We start from the raw sequence: 23,346 nt of genomic DNA on the forward strand, positions 1-23,346 counted from the left end.
TGTAAAGTACCCCTTGGCAGAGATACAGTACCTGATCTTCATCTGTTTTGTCTCTGTAACCATATTCTATTACCACTGTGCATCTTATTAAGCTCATTTTGTACTTAATGGATTAGTCCTTCTAATGGGGTTGCTCAGCTATTCCAAACCATTCTGAATGAAAATAATATGTAAGATTTTCAAGTATTTATAATAAGCTGTAATTTTGCCATGCAGCACTGTAATAACTTTCCATTCCATTAAGCATTATGATTGAAAGAGGTGTGATGATATATACTTAGGATTTGAGAGCTGGGATTAACCTCCAGGTTGATGTCGTGTAGAGGGATCCAGCAATTGGCTGTACACCTACATTATGTGCCTAAATATTCAATATTATTCACAGAATTAAATAATAGATCACTCCGATTTTTTTCTCTTTTCGTACTTGACTTAAGAAAAAAGTACTGAACTTTCAAACTTTCAGATAAAAAGCTTTTTTCAATTTCCAGTGTATCAGTATACATTAAAAAAAAAGATTCCTGGGGACATTACTCAACAAGAATACTGAAAGAAAATCTCCTGTCCAAGGATGTTTACAAAGCCCTAATGTTGTGCCGCATGGCTATTAAATCACAATGGATACGACTTGGATAAGAAACTAATGTGGGAATCAGAGGTGTACACTAATAATGAAACAACACAATTTTGCCTATGGCATACCTCAGATCTTTTCAATATGGAAGTGAGTCTGTTGCAGATCAAATGACTTTTGCATGAGAGCCAAACGATTAGTTCCTTATGACTGTTGCCTCAAACTATGAGTGGGGAGCACCCATTAAACTTACCAGACATGAGCAGTTCATACAGGGGTTGGTTCGGGATAAGAAGATGACTCCATTGTCATACATTTCTCCTTCATATTCACAGCCTGCTCAACAAAACCACAGAGGTTATAGTATTTATAACATTGTCCCAGTGTTTTTCTTTATAAACAATTACCTTGATGAAAGCATACTTGATTTAAACAAACAGACGGTTCTTGTGACACATGATTAAGAAATATTACTTTTCTGCACTGGCATTCAATGTCCAAATACTGTACATTACAATATTTATAAATTTGTTGCAAGGGAATACAAATTTCCACTGAATACACTGTATTCCACTAACCTGCTTCAATAGGCTCCTTCATTAGAAATGTTTTATGATTTTAACTGTTACTGTAAATGATTGTAAAGGCATTATTGCCAAAAATTCAATGCAGAGGTAATTTATCAGTAAGAAAATACACATTATATTTCTTCCAGCTTCAAAAAAAAAAAAAAATTATTTAGAGATTATATGCATCAAATGGTTGAAATTTAAAATACAGTTAATGGTGAGGGTCTCACAGCAGTCATTATATTACCGTTCCTATGAAATAAAATATTCCCAAGCTAATGGATTTATCTTTATGATTCTCTCTTTGATTTTTCTAAGCTTCAAACTGGTGTGATGTAAAGTGTATGGCAGTCTATAGCCAGTGCTATGCTAGAGCATAACACATCAGGCTTCCTGGGCTGTGCTTTATTTTTACAGAGCAATAAATAAATGAAATTGGGAGTATTACAAAACTTAACATAATACTATAAACCATTACTAAGCAATGTTCTAATATTTATTTTCATTTTTTATTGATGATCACGCAATTCCGATATGATTTAGTTTAACTTTTTTCTGAACTTTAGAACATCAATTAAAGGTACTGTCTTTATGTTGCTACACCACATCATATCAAGTTGACACCTTTTTGTGTAAAACCAGTCTACTCTGGCTTGGCTCCTAGTATCTGGAATGTGTTTAACTTCTGTTTGAAAGAATAAGGATCAGGGGTCACAAATGACGATTAGATAAAAGGGCATTCAGAACAGAAAATAGGAGGCACTTTTTTTACACAGAGAATTGTGGGAGTCTGGAACCAACTCCCCAGTAATGTTGTTGAAGCTGACACCCTGGGATCTGTCAAGAAGCTGCTCGATGAGATTCTGGGATCAATAAACTACTAACAACCAAACGAGCAAGATGGGCTGAATGACCTCCTCTCGTTTGTAAACTTTCTTATGTTCTTATGAAAGGCATTAGAATATATGGCCACTATGAGAAAAAAAATGCATGGACATCTGTTAAATTTAAGGTTGTTCATTCATACTGCCAGTTTTAAAATACTATTATGGCAGGTGGAGTCTCTGCCATAGCTGGAACTGAGTCATCAGACTCTCAACCTGTAAAGACATTCTTCTCATGAAACACCACAAACAAACACACTGTAGCATGTCATGCCACCAGTGTAAATAGAGATCCTGTAGAAGCTGTTTACCAGGACGACAGACAGGACAGCACTCCCCAGGAGGCACATACTGATCCAAGCACGGCAAGTCCAGGCATTGGACACCCAGGCACTGCACGTTGCCATTCTAATAGAAGGAAAATGACACAGAAATTACAGGACATCACATTTTTGCTGTTACTGTTACTTCAGACAATGACTTGACTCGACTCGAGTCCCAGTTTTGGCGACTCATTAGAACTCTGCCAGACTGTGATTACTGAAACAGCAAACGATACAAAGGGAATCTAAACAACAGCAAGAATACATTAGTTTAGGCAACCTCGATACTTCACAGCCATGTGCTTTCAGCTCACATGAATAAAAACCCTGTCTCTCTAAAATATTCTAATTCTTTCTTCCTACCAGCCACATACCCTGCAAGTACACATGGTGCCGCGGTCTGACTGGAAGCTCTGGCCATTCCTCAGCCTCTTCCCATTGTAGACACAGCCAACACATTCAGGGCAGCACGTGTCCCTTGGAATGATGGGGTGTTGGCAGTTTGTGGGGGGGCATTCCTGATCGATGCACTGAACTCTACCGTTCATTGAATTTTTATAGAAGAACTAAAATAGTCAAAGCGGATTAAAATATAAATTATACAATGGCAAGGATCGTCTCCCAATTCATTTCAATGGGCTATGTGATGTAATAGCTGTGGCAACATCTCAGGATATCCCCACGGTTCTCTCTAAACCTATCTAGTTATTTTTTTAAATTTCAAATAGCCTTATAGCCATTGTATTATTGCAATATGGCACTCCAGGGTAGTGTACTTCTCGGCCGGTGGAAGGCAATGACACCTGAGGCGTGGCGATATCCCACAATGCACACCCTGATGTGCTATATTTCTAAATTAATCCAGAGGTGACTTCTACAACACTTTGTAGTAGTAGTAATAATAATAACAATAACACTAATAATAATAATAATAATAATAATAATAATAATAATAATAATAATAATAATAATAATAAAATTTGGATTTTGTTCCGAAGGGACCTGTGTTTCAGGTATAGGTAGTATTGGTCAATAAACTCGGATCTTACTTCACAGGTGCAGTTACTACAGGGATCAGGCTTCCAGCTTTCTCCGTTTCTCCTTCCGTCTACACAGTCTGCATAAACATCACAGACAGAAGTAATCAGAACTAAAACCACCACAATGAAGGGTTGTACAGTAAATTACCCTCAAGGTTTGAAACTTTTCACCTCTAGGTCACCATTTTAAACACTAAGCCGGAAGTGATGAATTGTGAAGTGATTTCTCATGACTTTCTGATTTCTTGTCTCCACACCAGAGTAAATATATATATATAAAAAAAAAACAGCAAGTGTGATGGACAGGGTGTCACAATGTTCATCCTGTGCTTGATATTATGGGCCTTGTTCCTTTTTATTTGCCTATGAAGTCACAATTAACCACACTCCAAAGTACTGTATTTCACCTTCCAAACACACAGGACAGCACTCCCCGGATCTCTTCACTGGGTTGCTGCAAGTCACTTTATTGCACTGTACTGCTGTACATGTCACATCTCCACTCTGCCAAGAAACAAAACAACTGTTCTGTTAGCAAGCCCCTTTACAAGCCTCAGGCTAATAACCAGTCAAAATGAAAACATGTGTTTTCTTTTTTTAAATTGTACAAAGCTTGACAGTTGGGACTTTTGCATGTATGCAGTACTGTGATTTGTGTGTGTATGTTTTAATGATTGTGTTATTTTTTTTTTTAGTGTGATGGGGGGGATTCATTTTTTGCAGAATGTTCTCAATAAATCTTTGCTGTCCCATAAAATACCAGGAGAGAGTTTAATGTTACAGTTATTTCTGAAGTACCCGCATTGTATTAACTCTTAGAAATTGAAATTGCCTGTGTGCTTCAACAGAACTAAACAGGGGTAAAAAGCATACTCACCAGACATACACATGTTGTGCATTCGTCGTAGTTGAAAGATTCTTCATTGTTATAGATGTTGCCTTCGTAGCTGCAACCTTAAAAAGTAACACATTAACATCCACATGAGACATAAACTTCTCAATCCAATGTAGTATCCAAGAATGAACTATGTACCTTTCAAGAATTCCTTTGGATTACAACAATTAAGGATTTTTGTTGAAGATCATAGCAGTGACCTAAACAATACTTTGTACATAACTTAGCAGTTTAATAGGTAATTTGATGATTATTTTTAAATCAAGCACCATAATCCTGAAGAGTAACAAGAAATACATTTCTGAAATATCTTTGCTGTTACAAACTGTACAGTAGTACAGCCCCTCATTAAATATCTGCATGTACTTATCTTTCTTACCAGAATAACATTAAGTTTTTTTCACATTGAGCGCGACGCGTCAAAGCGTCAAAGTCCAGTGTAAATGTAATTTATTAGAATAATATGTATCCTATGGCGGCACTAACACTGGACACGTCGCGTAAAACCGACGGCGTCAAAAATAGACTTGGCCTATTTTTCTGTGTGCGTCGGGCGTAAATTTGTCTCTCTAACCAATCACACCCCAGCTCTTGCCCCCTCGTCGGCATGACAATAAACATCAACAGGTAGCCCCTACTGTATTTCATTAACAGAGACAGATCGGCCTAATGAAAATGCGTGACTTAAAACAGTAGATATTGCCGAAATGAAAAGTTTCCTTGAAGATAATGGAAACAAATAGAGCTACAGTAAAGAAAACAAGAAAACTTTCAAGGATTTTTAACAGGAACACCAAATGAGACCCGACGTGTTAAAAAAAAAAATCTCCATCTTAATTAAATGTATAAATATAATGTATATAATCTTTATGTTTCTGTATATTTTCTTTTTTTTTTACGCACTAGTATATGCGTGTTTTAGTATATAAACCCAATTATTTTCAATTTTGTCTTGCTTATTTACAGAGTTTCAGTTATATAATATCGTGTATAAATAATATACCTACCTAATATAAACACTAATTTCTGTTGTTTTTCATCATTTTTTGCAGTTGCGCTTTACTTAATATGTGTGTATATTTACTAATTTCTGTTCAAATGCCCACTTACTTACGTGACGATTGTGCTGGATAAAACTACGACTTAAATCGGATTGTTTGCCCTGTCATTATTATAATTATATTGTTTTTAATACGGCCGTATGGCTCATGGCGGTTCTAGGTATGCCTAACTCCGACGGGTCTAGTGTTAATGTATTTTTTTATTCAGTTTCAAAATATTTAAACCCATTTGTAGTTAAATATATATCTTTTTGGATATATTTAAACTGCACCCATAAATAATGTTTTTCAAATGTAAGGCAAAAACATAATATATGTTAAATGTATGGTAAGTTTGTTGCAAATATATATTGATAACAATATATTGGAAAATATATTTTTAGTCAGTTAAATAAAATGAATTAGTAATGTATAAAAAATACATTAAACATATCTGGTGCATTTGGAATATATTTTAAATATAATTTAATCTGTGAGCCATATATGTCTTTTATATGTTGAAAATATATGGTAAGGTTATAAATATATTCATATATTTAACATGTTTCCCATTTATAAAAAAATATATTAAATATTTGTTCTTTCCATATGGCTAATGATAGTTTTGCATTTACAATATTGTATTACACTGTCTTTCCTACCTTGTATATAAAAAGCTAAACTTGTCATTCAAGAGTACTGACTGCCACTAAATATAATTTTCAGAATCCAACAGACCAAAACGTATGACAAAGGCTAACTCGTCTCTTCTAGGATATGTCACGATTCATGACTAATGGTCCACATCCTTCTGCCTCCTGTGATTAAGGCTTAGCAACAAGTAACCCACAGTTCTTGTTTTAGCTTTCAGTTCCTTTAAAAACTGTGCAAAAAGTTTTAAGTAAAATGACCATATCTAATTTATCCACTTTGAAAGAAATCAGTCATTTTTCACATTTTACATAAGAGAGTACAGCATGATTTACTGTTTTGGTCTACTGCATAATTATGTTCAATTTCAGCTCCTACTGGAAAAGTACAATATTAATACTAAAACTAAAATACAAGAACATTCCTTACACTGGGAGGCATATTCATTTTTCATGGTGTATTTTCCCAATCATTTAATGCATAATATTTCAAATTATCTGTTTATATGTTTTATTTAATTGAGCATTAAAAGCAAGAAATATTCAACAACAGCCAGAAAAACATCTCTCTCTTTTTGGTCAATTTTCTTAAAAAAAAAAACCCTCTACATTTTCCATGCTGCATGACTAATTCCCTTTTCTTTCTTCACATGTTTGTATTTAATAGTCTGAAATGAATTACTGATTGATGGTTAGCTTCCCTCAGTATTAACACAGAACACACTGTTGCAAAATCAGGTTTAGACATAATGTATACCTAGTTTACCACATTTTCTGTATATATTTACTAAAAACTAGCTATCATAAATAGTCTGTTGAATCCCCATCTGTTATAGCTTTCTCCATTGTACCGTTGTATAAAGTTACAAGGTCAACCAGGCTTTTAATATCCAAATGGTTGACATGAAATGTTTCACACACATAATCTCCAGGGGGTTAGGAATACAGTGACTGCTGGAATTCTCAAGGTCAATACAGTTCATATACTGGACAAGGTCTTGAGCACAAAGTCTTTTTTCCCCCCAATGGAAAATAACCCAATGTATTTTTTACATTTGGAAAAGGTATTCTCCATTTTTATTGTTTATTTGTCCTGTACATATGTAAAGTATCGTGGTCAAGTGGCTATTGCAGGTGGCAGGAAACAGTCAGAGGTCGAGATTAAAATGCCAAAAGTAAGCTTTTATTCAAGTCTCAGGTGAAAATTGGCAGTACAAAACACTAATAATTAAGAAAAACAAATCCACAAGCCTGTATTTAACACAGATATTATACACCGAGTACACAGCTACTCAGTCACTCCAGCCTCACTGAAGTCTCAAATCTAGTGCCCCTAAAATGAGCTCTACACAGGTACTTATACCCTCCCTTATCACTAGCTCCTCCTCAGGACTAATCCACTACACTTTCATTACAGTATAGTTTTATAAATGTTACAGTATCTGCATTTAACTGATTCACACTTACTAAAATGTTAGGGTCATTTCCTTTGTTTTAAATATTATATACTTACTCTCACAGTTAAACATACTATAGTTAAAACCAAACTAAAGGATATATTTCCCCCCTCCCCAAGATGGCGCCCAAAGCTACACCAGCTTGCCGGTATGTTCGCATTTATTCAAAACATGAAATGCATTTTAAAAATAAATATTCACAAGCACTTTCACTTCTCTTCTTTAACTAAGAGAAAGTCTGAGCTTTCTAATTTTTAGAGTCACGCTAGTAACAGATTGGGTTACCAAACACAAAAACAGTTAAAGCGGCGGTCTCAGAACTAACTTCCCATATTTTTTCATAGCAATTTGTTATTATTTTACATTTACAATGTTAATCACAAACAACCAATGATGTACGACCGTAGTGATGGAGTGTGTTTGTCTTTTGTTTTCACTTCGTCACAATATATGAACGCTCTTGAAAGTTACCCAGCACTGGATGTATTTACACTGGTTAAGAACATACCAAAATAGAGGGCCACATGCATATAAACTGAAGTCCACAAATCCCATTTAAAATCTTCTCAACAATCCACGAGAATTCCAACCCATACCCTCACTGACATATTTTAGAAAAAAAAGCTAATAGTTTTACTTCTTCTGACTCACAAACATATTAACTACAGGTGGAAACAGTTCTTTGGTGCTTGCCCTGTAATGGCAATAATAAAAATAGCTACCGGAGAAATAGACGATAATGTTATTGCACGTAAGACAGCATTCATTGGGCAGTTGGACAGGATTTGGCAGTTGATAGGCACTGGGCAGGGCACCACCCTGACACATGCACCAGTCACAGGCAGAGCCCTCCATATGCTCCATGCTCATTTCATCTACACAGCCTGGAAAAGTAGACACACAAGGTTCATTTATTTATCCCCCCTCAAAATGCCACAGCAAGTTTCTTTCTTTTTCTTTTTTTAAAGTGCATAATTTCTGTAAGAAAATGGGGTAAATATAAAAGTAGAACAAATGGGTAAAGCAGCCCTATTGTATAGTCATAGTGATTATTTGTAATCTGTACATTACAATCATTTTGGGGTATTAAAAGGACTAGTAAAGAACCGAGAAGTCATACAAATATTTAACTGAAACCATGTTTGATTTTTGAAATGTATTTACTGGTAAGTATTCTGGTCTAAAACTTTAGCTACTTTACCTAGTAATAACTGACAGTATTGTGGTGTAAGACTTTTTCATTTCAGTATTGCCTGCACGTCTATCCATGTGCAAAAAAATAAATTAAGTAAAATTACACACAGATGGCTCCTCTTGCTTGATATTTGATCAAGACCTGTGCTCTGCTTTTCATTCAGCTTATCGGTTGCCTTCATAGCTGACCTGTTGTTCCCATTTACATCTACTGTGAACCCAGTTAGAATGTACGTGGAGCCTTTTTAAGGAGTACGGGACAACTGATCCAGGGTCTGCATTTGAACTTCCACAATGTATGTATTCACCTGTGTCAAATCCTCTTAAAACCTGTCAAAGTGTGGTATTCTATTCATCCCCTTGAGTTGAAAGGGTACATAATTCACGTCACTTTTAAAACCAGACTGATTTTAACCAAGTCCAGATGATAAGGGTTAGACAGTATTTATAGCATGGCACATTGGATGACATGTTAAGTAGATGTTATATGTCAAATACATGGTTGACAGAATTATTATTATTATTATTTTTTTTTACAAAAGTCAGCTTCAGGCAGCGCAACATTTAATTGCAAAAAAAACCCAGCAGCCCCATTTGCAATGAACATCTCTTCTACCATTAGGCTATGTACTAAACAGCAATGGTAGAACAAGACTGTTACGATGGTATAACCAATACACAAGGGATTAATCCATTGCAGCACTATGGCTATGGTACCATTACAGCAGGCTACCATATCAGGACCGCTATGCAATATATTTTTTTCAAATATACTCGGTTGCTATCGCTGGCAATTCTATGACCTATTATTGCTTCTGTTAATGTTTCTTCCAGGTGATGAAATTATATCCCATTAGTAGTTTCAAACTTTTCTGTACGATATTGTCTTCCAACATCAGTTGTTGGCAAATCCTTCTCAATCACTTTCAGTTAAAAAATAATGTCTATGGTACAAGATATATACATGATTGGTCCATAAATTGAGAATGCAAGTGATATTGAAACAATCTCCAAGTCTGCAATGTATGCACGCGCCATGTGATCCACTAGATTATATATATATATATATATATATATATATATATATATATATATATATATATATATATATATATATATATATATATTTTCAATGGCCTAAATAAAAACAGAAACAGCACTTGACAAGACGTATATATTTCAATTCAAACATTGCACCAGGAGCTACACATTGTGGGGTTCAGTAGCAGGTCTCTTTATTTTTGTAATGGAAGAGTGTGTGTGTTACTTAAAACAAATTAAAATAAAAAAAGAAAATTATTTCGTAGTGAACCCAATGAAGTGTAAGTCTTTATACAGTCATATTTAGATATTTTAAGCCAAATATAGTATTATTAAATAGCATTAATATTGATCCAATGTCTTGCAGATGTCATTTTTATTTAAGTTGATAGTGTAGAGAAAAGGAATTTGTAAGTCTTGCTTTTTCCACAAAAATCCACTTTATCAATTTGCTAAAAACTAAACATGGCAAAAGTTAATGATGCATAAACTTTCAGTTTTCTGTTTCCTCACTAGATACCCTTGAAAGAAAGATCTCAGTGAATCAAGTGTCTGTATTGTAGAGTAGGTCACTATGATCTCCATTCATAAGGTGTAGAAAAATGTATTGAAACAATGTTCTATGAAATATTAACAAAATGATAGCCCAAAAGTTCTCAAAATGAATCCTTCAATGTATTAACTCACCAGGAGTTGGTAGTATTGCTAGTAAGTCATGCAAGCCCATGCAAAGTTTAATCAAATTTTGATGAGATTCTGAAGATATACTGTAAAAACCACTGTATAAGTCGATTTTCTAGGCATTTTTGTGGGGCCCTTAAAAGGGGGAGCGACTAATACACTGGTGCGGCGTATGTGCCGGTGTGTCTAATATTAAACTACTGTACCAGCGCCACAATGGGATTACTACAGCCACAGTTATTATGGCTCACACAAGCATAACTGTCAACAACCTGATTATTTTTTCTGGATCTAACACAAAACCACTGTTCTAATTAAAAGTTTTCATTTGTTACTCTCAATACCCTAAATCACTTTGAGTGTTAAACATTTCAGACTCTTTCAGACTGAAAACATCACAGCTATACAACTTCACTGTTAGCTGTCAATCTCTATGAATTTCCATATTCCTACCCTCCCAAGCCATTGATTTGTCAACATTCAGACTAAACTCGCCCCTGGGATCCGTAGCAAACAGCTATTGGTTAGAAAGCCGAGTAAATGTATCAAGTTTGAGTTTGTTGTAAGACAAAAAAACGAAAATGCTACACAACAGGTTTGAAATTGCCGAAATACATGATAATCACAATGCTGAAAAAACAGTATGTGACTGAAGACGAAACAATACAATCTTAAAATGCCAAAAGAAAAACAAGCTGATGGAGGAGGAACGTGTTTATGGCCCGATGTAGAAAACATTTTGTGTGAATGTAGTACTTTGAATGACTTCAATACATACTGTAACTTGTTCTACATGTCAGTGCAACGCAGTGGTACACTTGTAAATAAATGAATGTATTTGTACAGCTGGAAATGTAAGGCAATTGTACTGCACCATATGCAACACTAAGGTGTTTTGTTTACTGGTTATTAGATGGTTCACTGTTTAGTTTATTGTTTTTTTGCTTTTTTAATTGATGCAAGCAGCACTGTTTAATACTCTTTTTTTAATTTTGAATTAATACAACTAATTTGCAAAAGCCAGTGCAGCTGGAACTATTGTCGAAAATTGTGGAAAGAAATGTTCAGTAAAGCAATGAAGATATGTTCTTGAACTTGTTTGGGTACCTGATAAGCTAAAATATAATAGGATAATATAGATCAGATGTGGGATGTATAACTTAATTTTACGCTCTGTTAACTATTACTTCTTAAATCCATTCAAGTACCATTTGTCAGTGGTTTACACTGTTACTACTGGAATTTACAGTATTGTAGTAGTATTATATCTATATTTGATGCATTTTATATATTTGAACCAATTTTTTAGACATTTTGAAAAACAATAGTTTCTAGCAGTTTAACTAAAAATGAAAAACAACACTGTAAAATTATTAAATGGAATAAAATAGTGCAAACAAAGGTTATTTTGAAACTAAACCTGTGTATCTTTCTTTATATATGGTGTTGAGCATGTAGGGAACAAATCGATTGTAAAAAAAAAAGAAGCTATTTTTAGGTGTTTTCCTAAACTTGAAGTTTCAAAGCCAGCGCAATCTATAAAACATTTTTTTTACAGCAGTAGAAGTTTGACATCTGAAAACTTTATTTAAAGTATTTTATGTATTTGCTTATATAGGATGGGAACTCTTGATCAACAATACATTCCCTCTGGTTCCTCAAGCTGGTTGAGTCAACCTAATGAGGTCTGGCTGGTGTGTTTGTAAGATAACTGTACACTATAAATATAGGTGTTTATATTTAAAAAAGTAAACTCAATAGCCTCCAACGGTTCAGGCCAACCAAGAATATATTGCATATACTTTCTGCAGTGATGCAGCAAAGTAAGTGCTTTTCAAAGCTATTACATAAATAAAGAATTTATTTTATTTAGGTTTATAGGACATACAGCCACCTACTCGATTTTTCTTATATTATATTTATTTTTATTTTTTTACAAAGTGGCCAGCAGCTCTGTCAGTTAACCCTGAGGAATATATGTGCATTTCACCTTCTCAGCAGGGAGAGATCTGGCCTTGGTCCCGTCAATCTGTTGCCAACTCCAATTAGAACACATGCTTTTCATTTGTAAACTTGGGAATGGCAGCAGGTCAGAAGCCATTTAGAATTTTAAATGGTACTTCAGTAAAGCACAGCAGTTCTGGTTTATAAAGATATTCAGGTTTTTAACACAAACCTTTATAGTAGTTCTCGTGGCATGTCTCCTTCTGTCGATAAATGGAAGTACCTGCCTACTATAATACATTAATATAGAAACACTGTTTTGTTTAAATAATACCAACAAGACCCCATACAATCTGAAATTAGTGAGAGGCCACTTAACTTGTTTTATATACATCAGTCACAGGTTTGTGAGGTGGATACAATTCACAAGAAAATACATTATTTTTGTGTCCCAGTGTGTGAATTCCATTATTTCTACATTTCTTAGATTATGTTGAAGTGTCTTTTGTAAATTGCACCCAATATGTTTACTTTATAAATGAAATGTAATTAAAATGTGACTTTTCCTCCCCAACAGGGGGAGCTAATGTGTGCACAACATTGCAGTTGTCCTTTTTTTGCATGGTTTATATTATTATTTGTTAATCAACACTGTGCAATGCAGCAGAGTTAACATATTGTTATTTAGGACAGAAAGCATAAGAACAGAAACCCCTCTTCCCATAGTGGTGCTTAATAAGAACCCCATTACCACCACATGCACTTTAATTGCTATGTCTGTGTTAACAGTGCGATCCAGGCAGACAGGTAGACAGACAGACATGCAGACAGATAATGTAAAAACAATTGAGAAAGAGAAAAACGGCTGTGAAACGGTTCTATAATCTTTCTGCTTTATTGAATATAAGAGAACAATTTGTGAGAAATAGGAATTTCCTGAAGCTGTGTATACAACAGTGAAAGTGGTTAGAAACAACAAAGAGCTTCCCTAAAATTTGTGTTATATATCTAGTGGTAACATTCGGCAATTTTCTGCATCATCCAGAAGTTTACCATGGTAAATACAGATGATAACATTGCAAGTCACAATTCTTGGCATGCTTTTTCTTACTCTGGTAAGCCAAAATAACCTCTGCTGTATATATTGGATTTTGAAGGTTAGCGCAGCATAGGCCAAGGAGAAATGTGTTTCCAGACGCATGTGTTAGACAATACTTTAAATCCACAAATATTATGCATTTTTTGTGTATGAGAAAAAAAAAACCTGCAAACATTTCTGGCACAAATATCAAATTCCACTAACAACACATATTTTGTATATTGTGCAATAGGTAGCCATTTCTGGAGCAAAATAGGTTTTATGGGTGTGATTCTCCAAATACTTTGGGCTCAAATATTTATGGCTTTACAGTAATCATTGTGCAGCCCCTACGACAATAATATTAAACACAACTGCTGCAAAAGCACAAAGCCCCCCACTCTGCATTCAAGATACACGAATTGCTGACAGGGTCTATAGTCTTGGACTTCAAGATCCTGTGTTAGGGATGGCTTTGCAATGCTTTCACCACGATATACCACAGTAAACTTCTATTAAAAGAGGAAACCTGCAAATACCCAGATAAACACAAAGTGCTTTTTGTTGATATACCCGTAGAAAGCCTAAAGCAGTGTAAATTGGTAATCCGTAAATCTAAATCTAAATGAGTTACAAAATACTCTGTTCAATATATACAGTGTTATATTGAAGGCACGGTGATGACAGCATTCTTAAGAGGTCAGATGAATATTAACCCTTCCTGAAGGTACTGGAAGTGCCAAGGTCATCTGAAATCTGCTGTCCAAATAATCCACTGTAAAAATAATCAGCTAATTTCAAGTGCAAAGTCTGACGCTTTGCATTCACAACCCTGTATGCATTTTCTATAGAGTAATCAGTTTATACTGTACAACCTACAAAACTCACGCCTATCAGTTATTTCTAAAATTTCTTAAACATATGGGCCATTCAACAGCATACTGATGCACATTTTTAGTTTCCCTGTAACACCTGGACTTCTCAGCAATTTGAGGTTTTTCTTGAACCTAGAGTTTAATAGGACTATAAAGAGTAGTCTAATCAGGTATGGGGATTGCTTTGTATAACCTGAGCACCAAAAACATCGCCACCAACTGGTGTCACTGTATTGCTGAATGGTCCATACAGCAGTTTGAAATAATTCTCAGACAAACTCATCAATGTTCCCTGGTCACCAACCCTGACACATGACATGGCTGCCCGTTGCTCTGTCATACCACTCGGTAAAGCAGGATCCACAGTTATGGACTCGGCACTCTGCTTCCTGGTAGCCCGCGCACTGGGCATTACTGCAAAGGTCTGGGCAAGTCACAGGGGCTGTACCTATTGGGCACCCTGAAAACCAGTGCAACTCAAAGCAAAATCTAAAGAAAAAAACAGAGGAGCAGAAGAAACAGATAATCAGAACACTTAAGGAAAGGAGAAAAATAATTTCAACAGTGTGAACAACTAATGAGTGAAAGGACTCTGCAGACTGTTGGGACACAGTCTGCTCGGTATAGATTGATGTGGTGCAGTTTCTGACTTTATTGCCTTTTAATTTAATTGCTAAGCTAACTTTTTACATGTTTTATGATGCTATGTGCTGTAATCAATGCCTTTACTGCACAAAATATAGGTTAATTAGGTTTAGCGGAGGGAAACAATTGCATGTTTCTTCTAGCCCTGGTCTTCAGTCTTTTGCAGTTGCTGTTATAGTTAGTATTCAAAGACATGCCCTGAAACTTAACCTTTTTTTTTTAATTACTCTATAAAAACAAATAGATAAAATATACTTTTTTTAAGTAAGCCCTTTCAAAAGAAAGCAATGCTACAATGCCTATTATTTTATATTCTATTTTAGCAAGCCATATGTTTATGTATATAATTACTTTATGTATAGCATTTATGTTTTTTTATCATAGAAAAGGAGCCATGAGGTAAGCCCAATACCTTTTTTACATATTAGTACATAATACAAACTAGCTAGGTTACCTGAGGTCAGGGGTGATTGGAAGCCACAGACCATTTTCTTGCACCGAGGAGATGTTGGGAATATACCCACTATCAAATGGGTGCTGCGAGGCCCATTTCTGTTCAATGTGGCGGATCATTGTGAGTGTTTCCTGAACATCAACATTCATCCAGTTCTGAATGAGCCACCATTCTGGCAAAGGAGTTATCCGGGGACAAATCCGCTTAATATTTGACAAAATGTCTGTTCCAATCATAGTAATTTGAAGCTGAATAAAGAAGTAGAACCTTGTGTAATGAGGTCCGTGATAAAAATAGTTACAACTATCCTTATCATATCCATTGATGTGGAATCCAAACACATCAAATCCACTGCTGTCCAAGCCAAATTTGTCAAAGCCAAATATGTCATATCCATTCTCAAACATCTGATCTATGACCTCTCCTCTTATATGAGGAAGGATAGTGCCATCCCTTCTCATCCCAAATGGAGTCACTTCGGATCTATTGTATCCATATCGATTGTACCCAGAACTGTCATACCCTTCAGCATCAAAGTTGTCACGATCAAAGTTGTCTCTTCCATAGCCATACTGATCCCAGCCCATCTGGTCAAAGCCACTTCGGTCATAGCCTTGTTTGTTGTACCCATTCTTATCATATATTCCAAGGTGGTCATTCTCTCCTCTCCGGTTTATACCATGTCTGTTGTAGCCATCTCGGTTGTAGCCCTCAGAATCAAAGCCATGCCTACTGTACCCTTCACTGTCAAATCCAGAGATTGTTGGTGAGGTGGTAAGGTTACATGGGGCACCAAGAGTTACTGGCACATAAATGGTGCAGAGCTGATGCTTGGAGTGCAAAACATCATCTGGAGCCACTTCAAAGGGTTTCATTTTTACATATCTCAGTTGCAAAGGGTATCGGGGGAGCCCATCAAGACTACGCTCCTGCCAATGCATCCACAGCTTATCCATGAAGGCGTAGTGAGACAGGAATATGGGATCGTAAGGGCAGAATGGGGATGCCATATGTCCTCCTACCCAGAGGTGGAAGAGCCCTGACACTGTCTCGATCTGTAAAGAGAACTGTTTAAAATCCTCCTCAGCCAGAATAAGTTGGATGTTTATGACATCTGGTAATATAACCGATGTGTTGAACCTCCTGCGAAGGCAAGGCGACCAAACATTCTCATGTTGAAAAGGATGATACGCAACACAGTTTGTCTGTTGGTCCCCATTGCCACCAAAGAAGTTAGCCTGCCATATTGCAGAAGTCTCCATAGACCCGGCATCTATGGTCCATTCAAAGTATGGAATATAGATTTCACAGGATGAACCCTTCTGCAGCTCCCTCTCTACCATTTTCAAGAAGTAGCGATGCCAAGGGAGGAAAGAGTACTGTCCATTGGCCTGAGGAGCATATTCCGCCCTTATCTTAGCAAAGTCTTCCCAAGTACCTGATTAGACCACAGGAAGAGAGGTAGAAAAGCACAGAAACAAAATTAAAAAACAATAATTGAAAAATCTAAATACCTTTTTTTTTTTCTTTTAGTGGTCGCCGATTATTATTTTTATTGTTTTCTCCCCAGTTTGTCCAATTATTTTTAGGCTCAGCCCACCACAACCACCCCTGCACTGACTCGGGAGGGACGAAGACGAACACCCGCTTCTTTACACACTGCAGACTCACCGTGCAGCCACCTAGAGCTACAGCGTCGGAGTGGCTGCACTTTTGGGGGCTGCAATTTTGGGGGGCTGCATTTTTGGGGTCTCCAGAGTGGCGCACCCAGTAAAGGCAATACTGGGTGCGCCACGGGAGCCCCCAAAAATCTAAACACCTTTAACCAAGATATTGTAAGGTTTCCCTGTTATAATAATTTTAGAACATATATTAACTTCACTCAGTCCTTATGTTTTTATACTGTTAGTAATGCCTATATTTTCTCCAACATATAAATAAAAGGATGTAAACTACATTTATAAGACAGTGGCTTATTATAATTGAATACATTTTTTCTTTATTATTCTGAAACCAAAAACTGATAAAATTTTTCCCAAGGAGTTTCCATACACTGAAAATAGGAATTCAGCATCTCAAATGTTCTTTTGGAATATTACAAGTTTTTGTAGTTGCAGGAGACTGACAAGTACATATAGGTTCCTTTCACAGGTTGATTAATGACCATGGTAATGCTGGTAACTCCTGGTATTTGTTTCACATTATAGAACACTTAATTCTGCTGCTAAATCATTTTTTAAAACTACAGCTTGCAAAACTTTCTTGCACCCTACTTTTAAACCCTCTAATATTTGCCCCATAAATATCCTTTACCATTCAAAATAAAGTGAAGTATGCAGGCTAATTAGACGCTTAATACCAACAGATTCTAGCTCTGCAATATCTTGCAATGGGGTTTATTCACAAAGACAGACATAGAAATACCTTGTTTGGAATAAAGACTCTGCAGTGCCTGCTGGTAAAGCCGCCTCTCTTTCAGTGTCATGTCTCGCACCTCCTTGCGCTGGTTCAGGTGCCGGCAGCTGCACTCCACTGCACCAGTGTAGGTACAGAGGCAGACTTCGCAGCCGTATTCAAAGGATTCCCCAAACCGGTAGGTTTGTCCATTAAACGAGCAGCCACACCCTTCCCCGCAAACTATATCACTGCATTGCTTCCCGGGAGAGAAACTCACCGCGTCTCTCCTGTGGTTGTCCTTGTTCAGTTGCTGACAGTCAGAGAGAAGCAGTTGCTCGCATCGGTAGATGAATCCAGCACATGGTCCCAAATAGCTAAACCCCTCAGTGTCCAGTCCACTGCAGTCAAAGCCGGCTCGATTGAGACCCTGCCGGTTGTAACCTTCCAAGCTAAATTCATAACGATGGTCGAATTCCCCATTCCGGTTGTATCCTGTCAAGTTAAAACCAGAATCCCTATGGAATCCGTCTCGGCCATATCCCTGCTGGTCAAACCCATACTTATCAAACCGCTTCCCATCACTAAGTCCGCTGAAGACCTGGCCATTGGGACCAAACAAGGCAGGTCCAGACCGGTCCCGGTTAACAGCCAGTCTTTTTCTCCCAGTGCGATCGAGGTCAGACATATTGTAACCATATCGGTCGTAGCCTTCCCGGTCGAAACCCATCTGGGCATCTGGAACTCTAGGCTCCCGGAAACAGCAAGCCCCGAGCAAGCAACGTCGTTGGCAGGCATCTAAGCTCTCAAAATTGTTGCTGTTGCCCCGGCAGCCACTGTAGGTGAACTCCTCGCACGCTCCTGAAAGGGCATTGTAAAACCAACGCCTTCTTGGGTCCCTGGCACTTGTACAATGGCCCACCATCTTTGGCAATGAGCAAGCCTATGGGGTTGGCACACAAGATTGAAGGAAGGATGTCTTATTGAGTCAATAAAACTAAATCACTGAATTATATTAAAAGTAAACACAAATCTGTTTAAAGACTGAACAGACTGTATACTGTTATGTAACTTATGTACCATGCGCTACATCTGTAGTTTAAAGTCTATGTTATTTGCTATGTTATTAGTTGTACCACCCTAATCATTTTCAAGAATAGTAACAAATAAAGAAATATGTCAAGTTTGGTTTTGGTACATGGTGATGGTGAGGATGATGATGATGGGGATTACTTAAAATGGTTTTACTACTATGAAAAAAAACACACTGCAAGACACTGAAGTGAACATAAAACAAAAGGCAAGCTCTGACATTGAGAAAAAGAAAAAGTGACAATTACTACACACGAACAAGAGGGCCATATTTAAAATAAAACGGAATACTAAATTTGAGAAGTTGAAAATAATTGCTAATAATATCAGCGATAACTGGGTATATATTATTGTTTAACCTTTCACTTATGAAAAACAAAAACACAAATATATATATATATATATATATATATATATATATATATATATATATATATATTAACTTGTTGTTTATCAGAATTCGGTGCTGACATTTAGACTCCTTTTGAATATGACCCAAAATCTAGACTAAATAGGTTATATGATGTGGAATGTGAAGCACAACACCTAAACACTACACAGATATAAATAAAACACAGAGAGTATAGACCTTACTCAGCATGAATTAATAAATGTCACCAGAAGAAATCGACTGACAATTTAGAAAATAACAATAACAACTGAAGGCATCTGTCTCAAAAAATTTTAATGGAGATTTTAATTAATTGTATCTAATTATTTTAATGTATTGTAATCAGACTGTATCTAAACTGAGATAGCTCAGGACAACCACACATTACTTTGTTTCTCTCATCATGAGGTTATCAGGTGTTTGAAAGCCAGCAATATCACTGAATACAGAATAAATTGAGCACAAATTTAATCCAGTAAAAAGAACAAAACAAAAAAGACAATACTATGTATACTATTTCTGTGACAATATAGCATTGACAATAAAGTCTAAAACAGTTTTCTGAGGCAGCACAAACTGTACTGAACTATTTATACCTACTTTATAAACACCACTGTAAGTAAATCTGTATCTGAGGCTGATGGGACTGGGAGAAATTTGTAATAAGATTAATGTAGTATTGTATGTCTCTAGCAGGATCTGAGTAAGGTCCATAATTTCATCAACACACGTAGACTACAACAGTGACCTGCAGTGTGCTCTACTACAAGCATTGCTCAATGCACAGCTTCAATACCTGAATCATTGGCTTTTCACACAATCGCCCTGTAGAAGTAGGTGGGCATTTGCATCTAAATCCTGAGGGGTGTTGCTCAGAGTCAAAGGTCAAAGGTTGGCAAACACCTCCATTTAGGCAAGGGTTGGAAACACAAGGATCTAGAAAGAAACCAGACTGCTCAGAGAAAACCTTGAAAGTAAAGACTGCTTTCTCATAAACAGGGGACAAACTGCCATTCTATTCCGTCAAATAGGAAAACTAGGGAAGCAATATTTATGAAATAGAGATATTTATCGATGCAATAAATGAAGAGAACATGTATTTTAAAATCCAACAGTTTTTAGAACCTGCCATTCAAAGGTGTGAATTAAGAATAAGACTTCCACCTTTAAACCTGTTAATATCTCGGTTTAGTTTAGCACTAATATAATTTATCCCAGTTTCCAGTTCTGAATTGTTTCGCCAAGATGTTTGTATGCATTTATTAGTTTTACTTTACATAGTTTTCATTGCCCCAACAATGCACTGTGCTTCAAACATGCTTCTGCTCGACTGAGTGAAATGTGACTTCCTGACCTACATAGAGAGTGCCTTGTTTTTTTTTCCACTATAGTACTATAAAATGCAAACGTGGCAGCCTTACAGAGTGTTGTGATTTATTGACAAGGTGCAATAACAGGAGTACAATTTGATAGAATTATATGAGTTAAAACAAAATAATTGAGTAGGAAAAATGAATTTACCCAACAAAACAGTGTTATAGAAACATATGAACAAAGATATACAAACTATGCATTCTCCTACATAGACAATATTTTGTATCATGCAGTAAGTTTTTGTGTCACATTAAATAAAAGTAAATGCCTTACTTACTTTTCAACACTGTCCCATGACTAAAGTAAGGGTTTAAACTTGACAATTGAAATATTTTGTTAAATACCTAATCAATATTCATTGAAACATACATGAATAGCAAAGTATCCAGTTTCACTAGATAGAGCCACTTGCTTCTGCCCATGTTTGAACATGTACAGTACTTCATCAAATGTCTAAAAGACTGCATGTTCATCATCATAGTGAATTTTTACAGTAAATAAAAAATGTTTGACAGCTGCTATGAAATCAATCTGACAATATTGTACAAAGTGTAATACAGTTTTGGCACTTAGCTCCCCTAAATGATGCAGATTTTTCAAACTCACACAATTCGGTTTACATTTAACTTAAGAATATTGCTTAACATTCTTCTCAAGTACAGTTTGTACAAATCCCAGTTGAGACATATTTGCCGATTTTAGTATTTTCAATCAAATGACTGGCTTTAGAAGTTGTTTTGAACTGCAATTGAACACCGATAGTGAAGAAAATCAATTAAATTCCCTAACTTTTACATCACCTAGTAGCAATTCAGACTTCCGGTATTCACAAACAATTTGTGAATCTATATATTATAACAGGAAAAAAAAAACTGGGTTTAACGGGTAAAAAATGCCAGTCAACAGGTAAAATGCTCAGTAACACAGTAGCTTGTCTTCTTGTAATTGCATTTTTTTCAGTAGAAACAATTAACCCCCAAACTGGCATGGCACAATAGCTTTGAAATGTATAATCTCAACAAATCCCACGTCTGAGGTGTATTTTATTATAACTTACCGGCACACTCGCCCCCTACAGAGCATCGCACTTCGCCCTTCACACACAAGCAGACTGTGCACCGGTCCTTGTCCCACCTACTTCCCTCCACGTACTCTCGCCCCTCCCAGGAGCACGTGAGCCTCCTACACTCGCACGTCTCAAGGTACTTCACACGAGCCACCAGGTCTGTGTTCTGTTACAGGAACAAAAATAAAAAACAAACAAAAAACAATGAACACTTTTGTTTTTTAAATGACATTAATTACAATGTACTTACTATTAAACTGCACATTGGTAACGCTTTATGTAATTACAGTGTAAGTACCTATGTAGTTCATATATAATTTTTAATTAACTATATATGTGCTTGCCATGTAATACTAACTCATACAAAAGAGTAACCCAAAATACCCCCCCTCCTCCTCCCCCTCCCCCCCTCCTCAAAAAGACACCAGCATTTTCCTGAAGGTAGATACATTTTTTCTATTAGTCTCTCCAGGGCATCTTGAGACACTACCATTACCACTGTTAACGACATTCCCTGCTCTGTGGATTCAGTGATGTCTTAAATCAGTATTAAAGTCAGCACCCACCTGGGCCTTGACCATATCCAGCATCATGCTGAGGTTATCCACTGCCTCCTCCAGTCTCCTAAGAAGCTCATCCTGGGCTTGGGGGCGAGGCCTGGGTCCCCTTGGGAAATTCTCAGGCTCACTTTGCTGCTGTTGGTAGTTTGCAAAATCAGACTGGTGCTCAACATGTTGGGAGGGATCTGTTATCAGAGGCGCTTCCAGCTGGGAGTCAACAGATCTCTCCTCAGCCAGGGAATATGGCAATGAATCTGAATCAGATACAAAAGAAAGATATGTCAGCTGTGTTGTCAAAAATAAGTAGAAGAGTGGTTCCAAATGTTATTATTCTAAATTTTTTAATTCATTAGCTACACTGTACTTACATTTGTTTGCAGTATTTAATTAGTACTTGCACAAATTCGACTTAACACAATTGTTTGCTAAGTATATGTAGTAAATAATGTAATAAAATGTATTTTGAAGTGTAGGCTTTTTTTAATCTCTTTGGAATGGAGGTTAATAGAGGAAATCATCTGAAAGGATTCCCAAAGTAATACTGTAATAATAATACCATTGAATTCAAAGGGTACAATACATGTGTTACGCAAACAATAAAACAGACAAATACGTTTTAGGAACCTCTGGATTAGCAGGAGGTGAGGCCCTCTGGTTTACAATATTCTTTCCTGTAGCTGTTTGTTTCATGTTGCACAATGCCTCTTTGTACGAATGCTTCACAGTCTAACACAGCAGCAGCCACTACTATTTAGAACATCTATCTTCTCTTCCCTACCCACAGTAGCGCAAGAATTGCTAATACTAATACACTATCACCTCATATACAGACGTGCTCAAATTTGTTGGTACCCCTCCACAAAAAACGAAGAATGCACAATTTTCTCTGAAATAACTTGAAACTGACAAAAGTAATTGGCATCCACCATTGTTTATTCCATATTTAATAGAAATCAGACTTTGCTTTTGATTTTTGATTCAACATAATATTGTAAATAATAAAACAAATGAAAATGGCATGGACAAAAATGATGGGACCGCTAACCTAATATTTTGTTGCACAACCTTTAGAGGCAATCACTGCAATCAAACGTTTTCTGTAGCTCTCAATGAGACTTCTGCACC

General features: G+C 36.4%; 1 protein-coding gene across 2 annotated transcripts in view; it reads right to left on the reverse strand.

Annotated features, from left to right (window-relative positions):
- Positions 1 to 23,346, reverse strand: part of LOC117415787 (kielin/chordin-like protein) — a 93,554-nt gene that overhangs the window by 46,903 nt on the left and 23,305 nt on the right. The window contains exons 4-14 of one of the 2 annotated variants that reach the window (XM_059027327.1): positions 22,228 to 22,475; positions 21,653 to 21,827; positions 20,018 to 20,157; positions 17,769 to 18,681; positions 15,345 to 16,782; positions 14,550 to 14,734; positions 4,268 to 4,344; positions 3,798 to 3,894; positions 3,400 to 3,467; positions 2,339 to 2,435; positions 828 to 910 (exon numbers count right to left, since the gene is read on the reverse strand). In XM_059027327.1, coding sequence (XP_058883310.1) covers positions 828 to 910; positions 2,339 to 2,435; positions 3,400 to 3,467; positions 3,798 to 3,894; positions 4,268 to 4,344; positions 14,550 to 14,734; positions 15,345 to 16,782; positions 17,769 to 18,681; positions 20,018 to 20,157; positions 21,653 to 21,827; positions 22,228 to 22,475 — 3,521 coding nt within the window. The remainder of the gene's footprint in view (positions 1 to 827; positions 911 to 2,338; positions 2,436 to 3,399; positions 3,468 to 3,797; positions 3,895 to 4,267; positions 4,345 to 14,549; positions 14,735 to 15,344; positions 16,783 to 17,768; positions 18,682 to 20,017; positions 20,158 to 21,652; positions 21,828 to 22,227; positions 22,476 to 23,346) is intronic. The other variant, XM_034026589.3, reaches the window with a different exon arrangement.

Source organism: Acipenser ruthenus, chromosome 7 (genome assembly GCF_902713425.1).
Source record: "Acipenser ruthenus chromosome 7, fAciRut3.2 maternal haplotype, whole genome shotgun sequence".
Classification (NCBI taxonomy): domain Eukaryota; kingdom Metazoa; phylum Chordata; class Actinopteri; order Acipenseriformes; family Acipenseridae; genus Acipenser; species Acipenser ruthenus.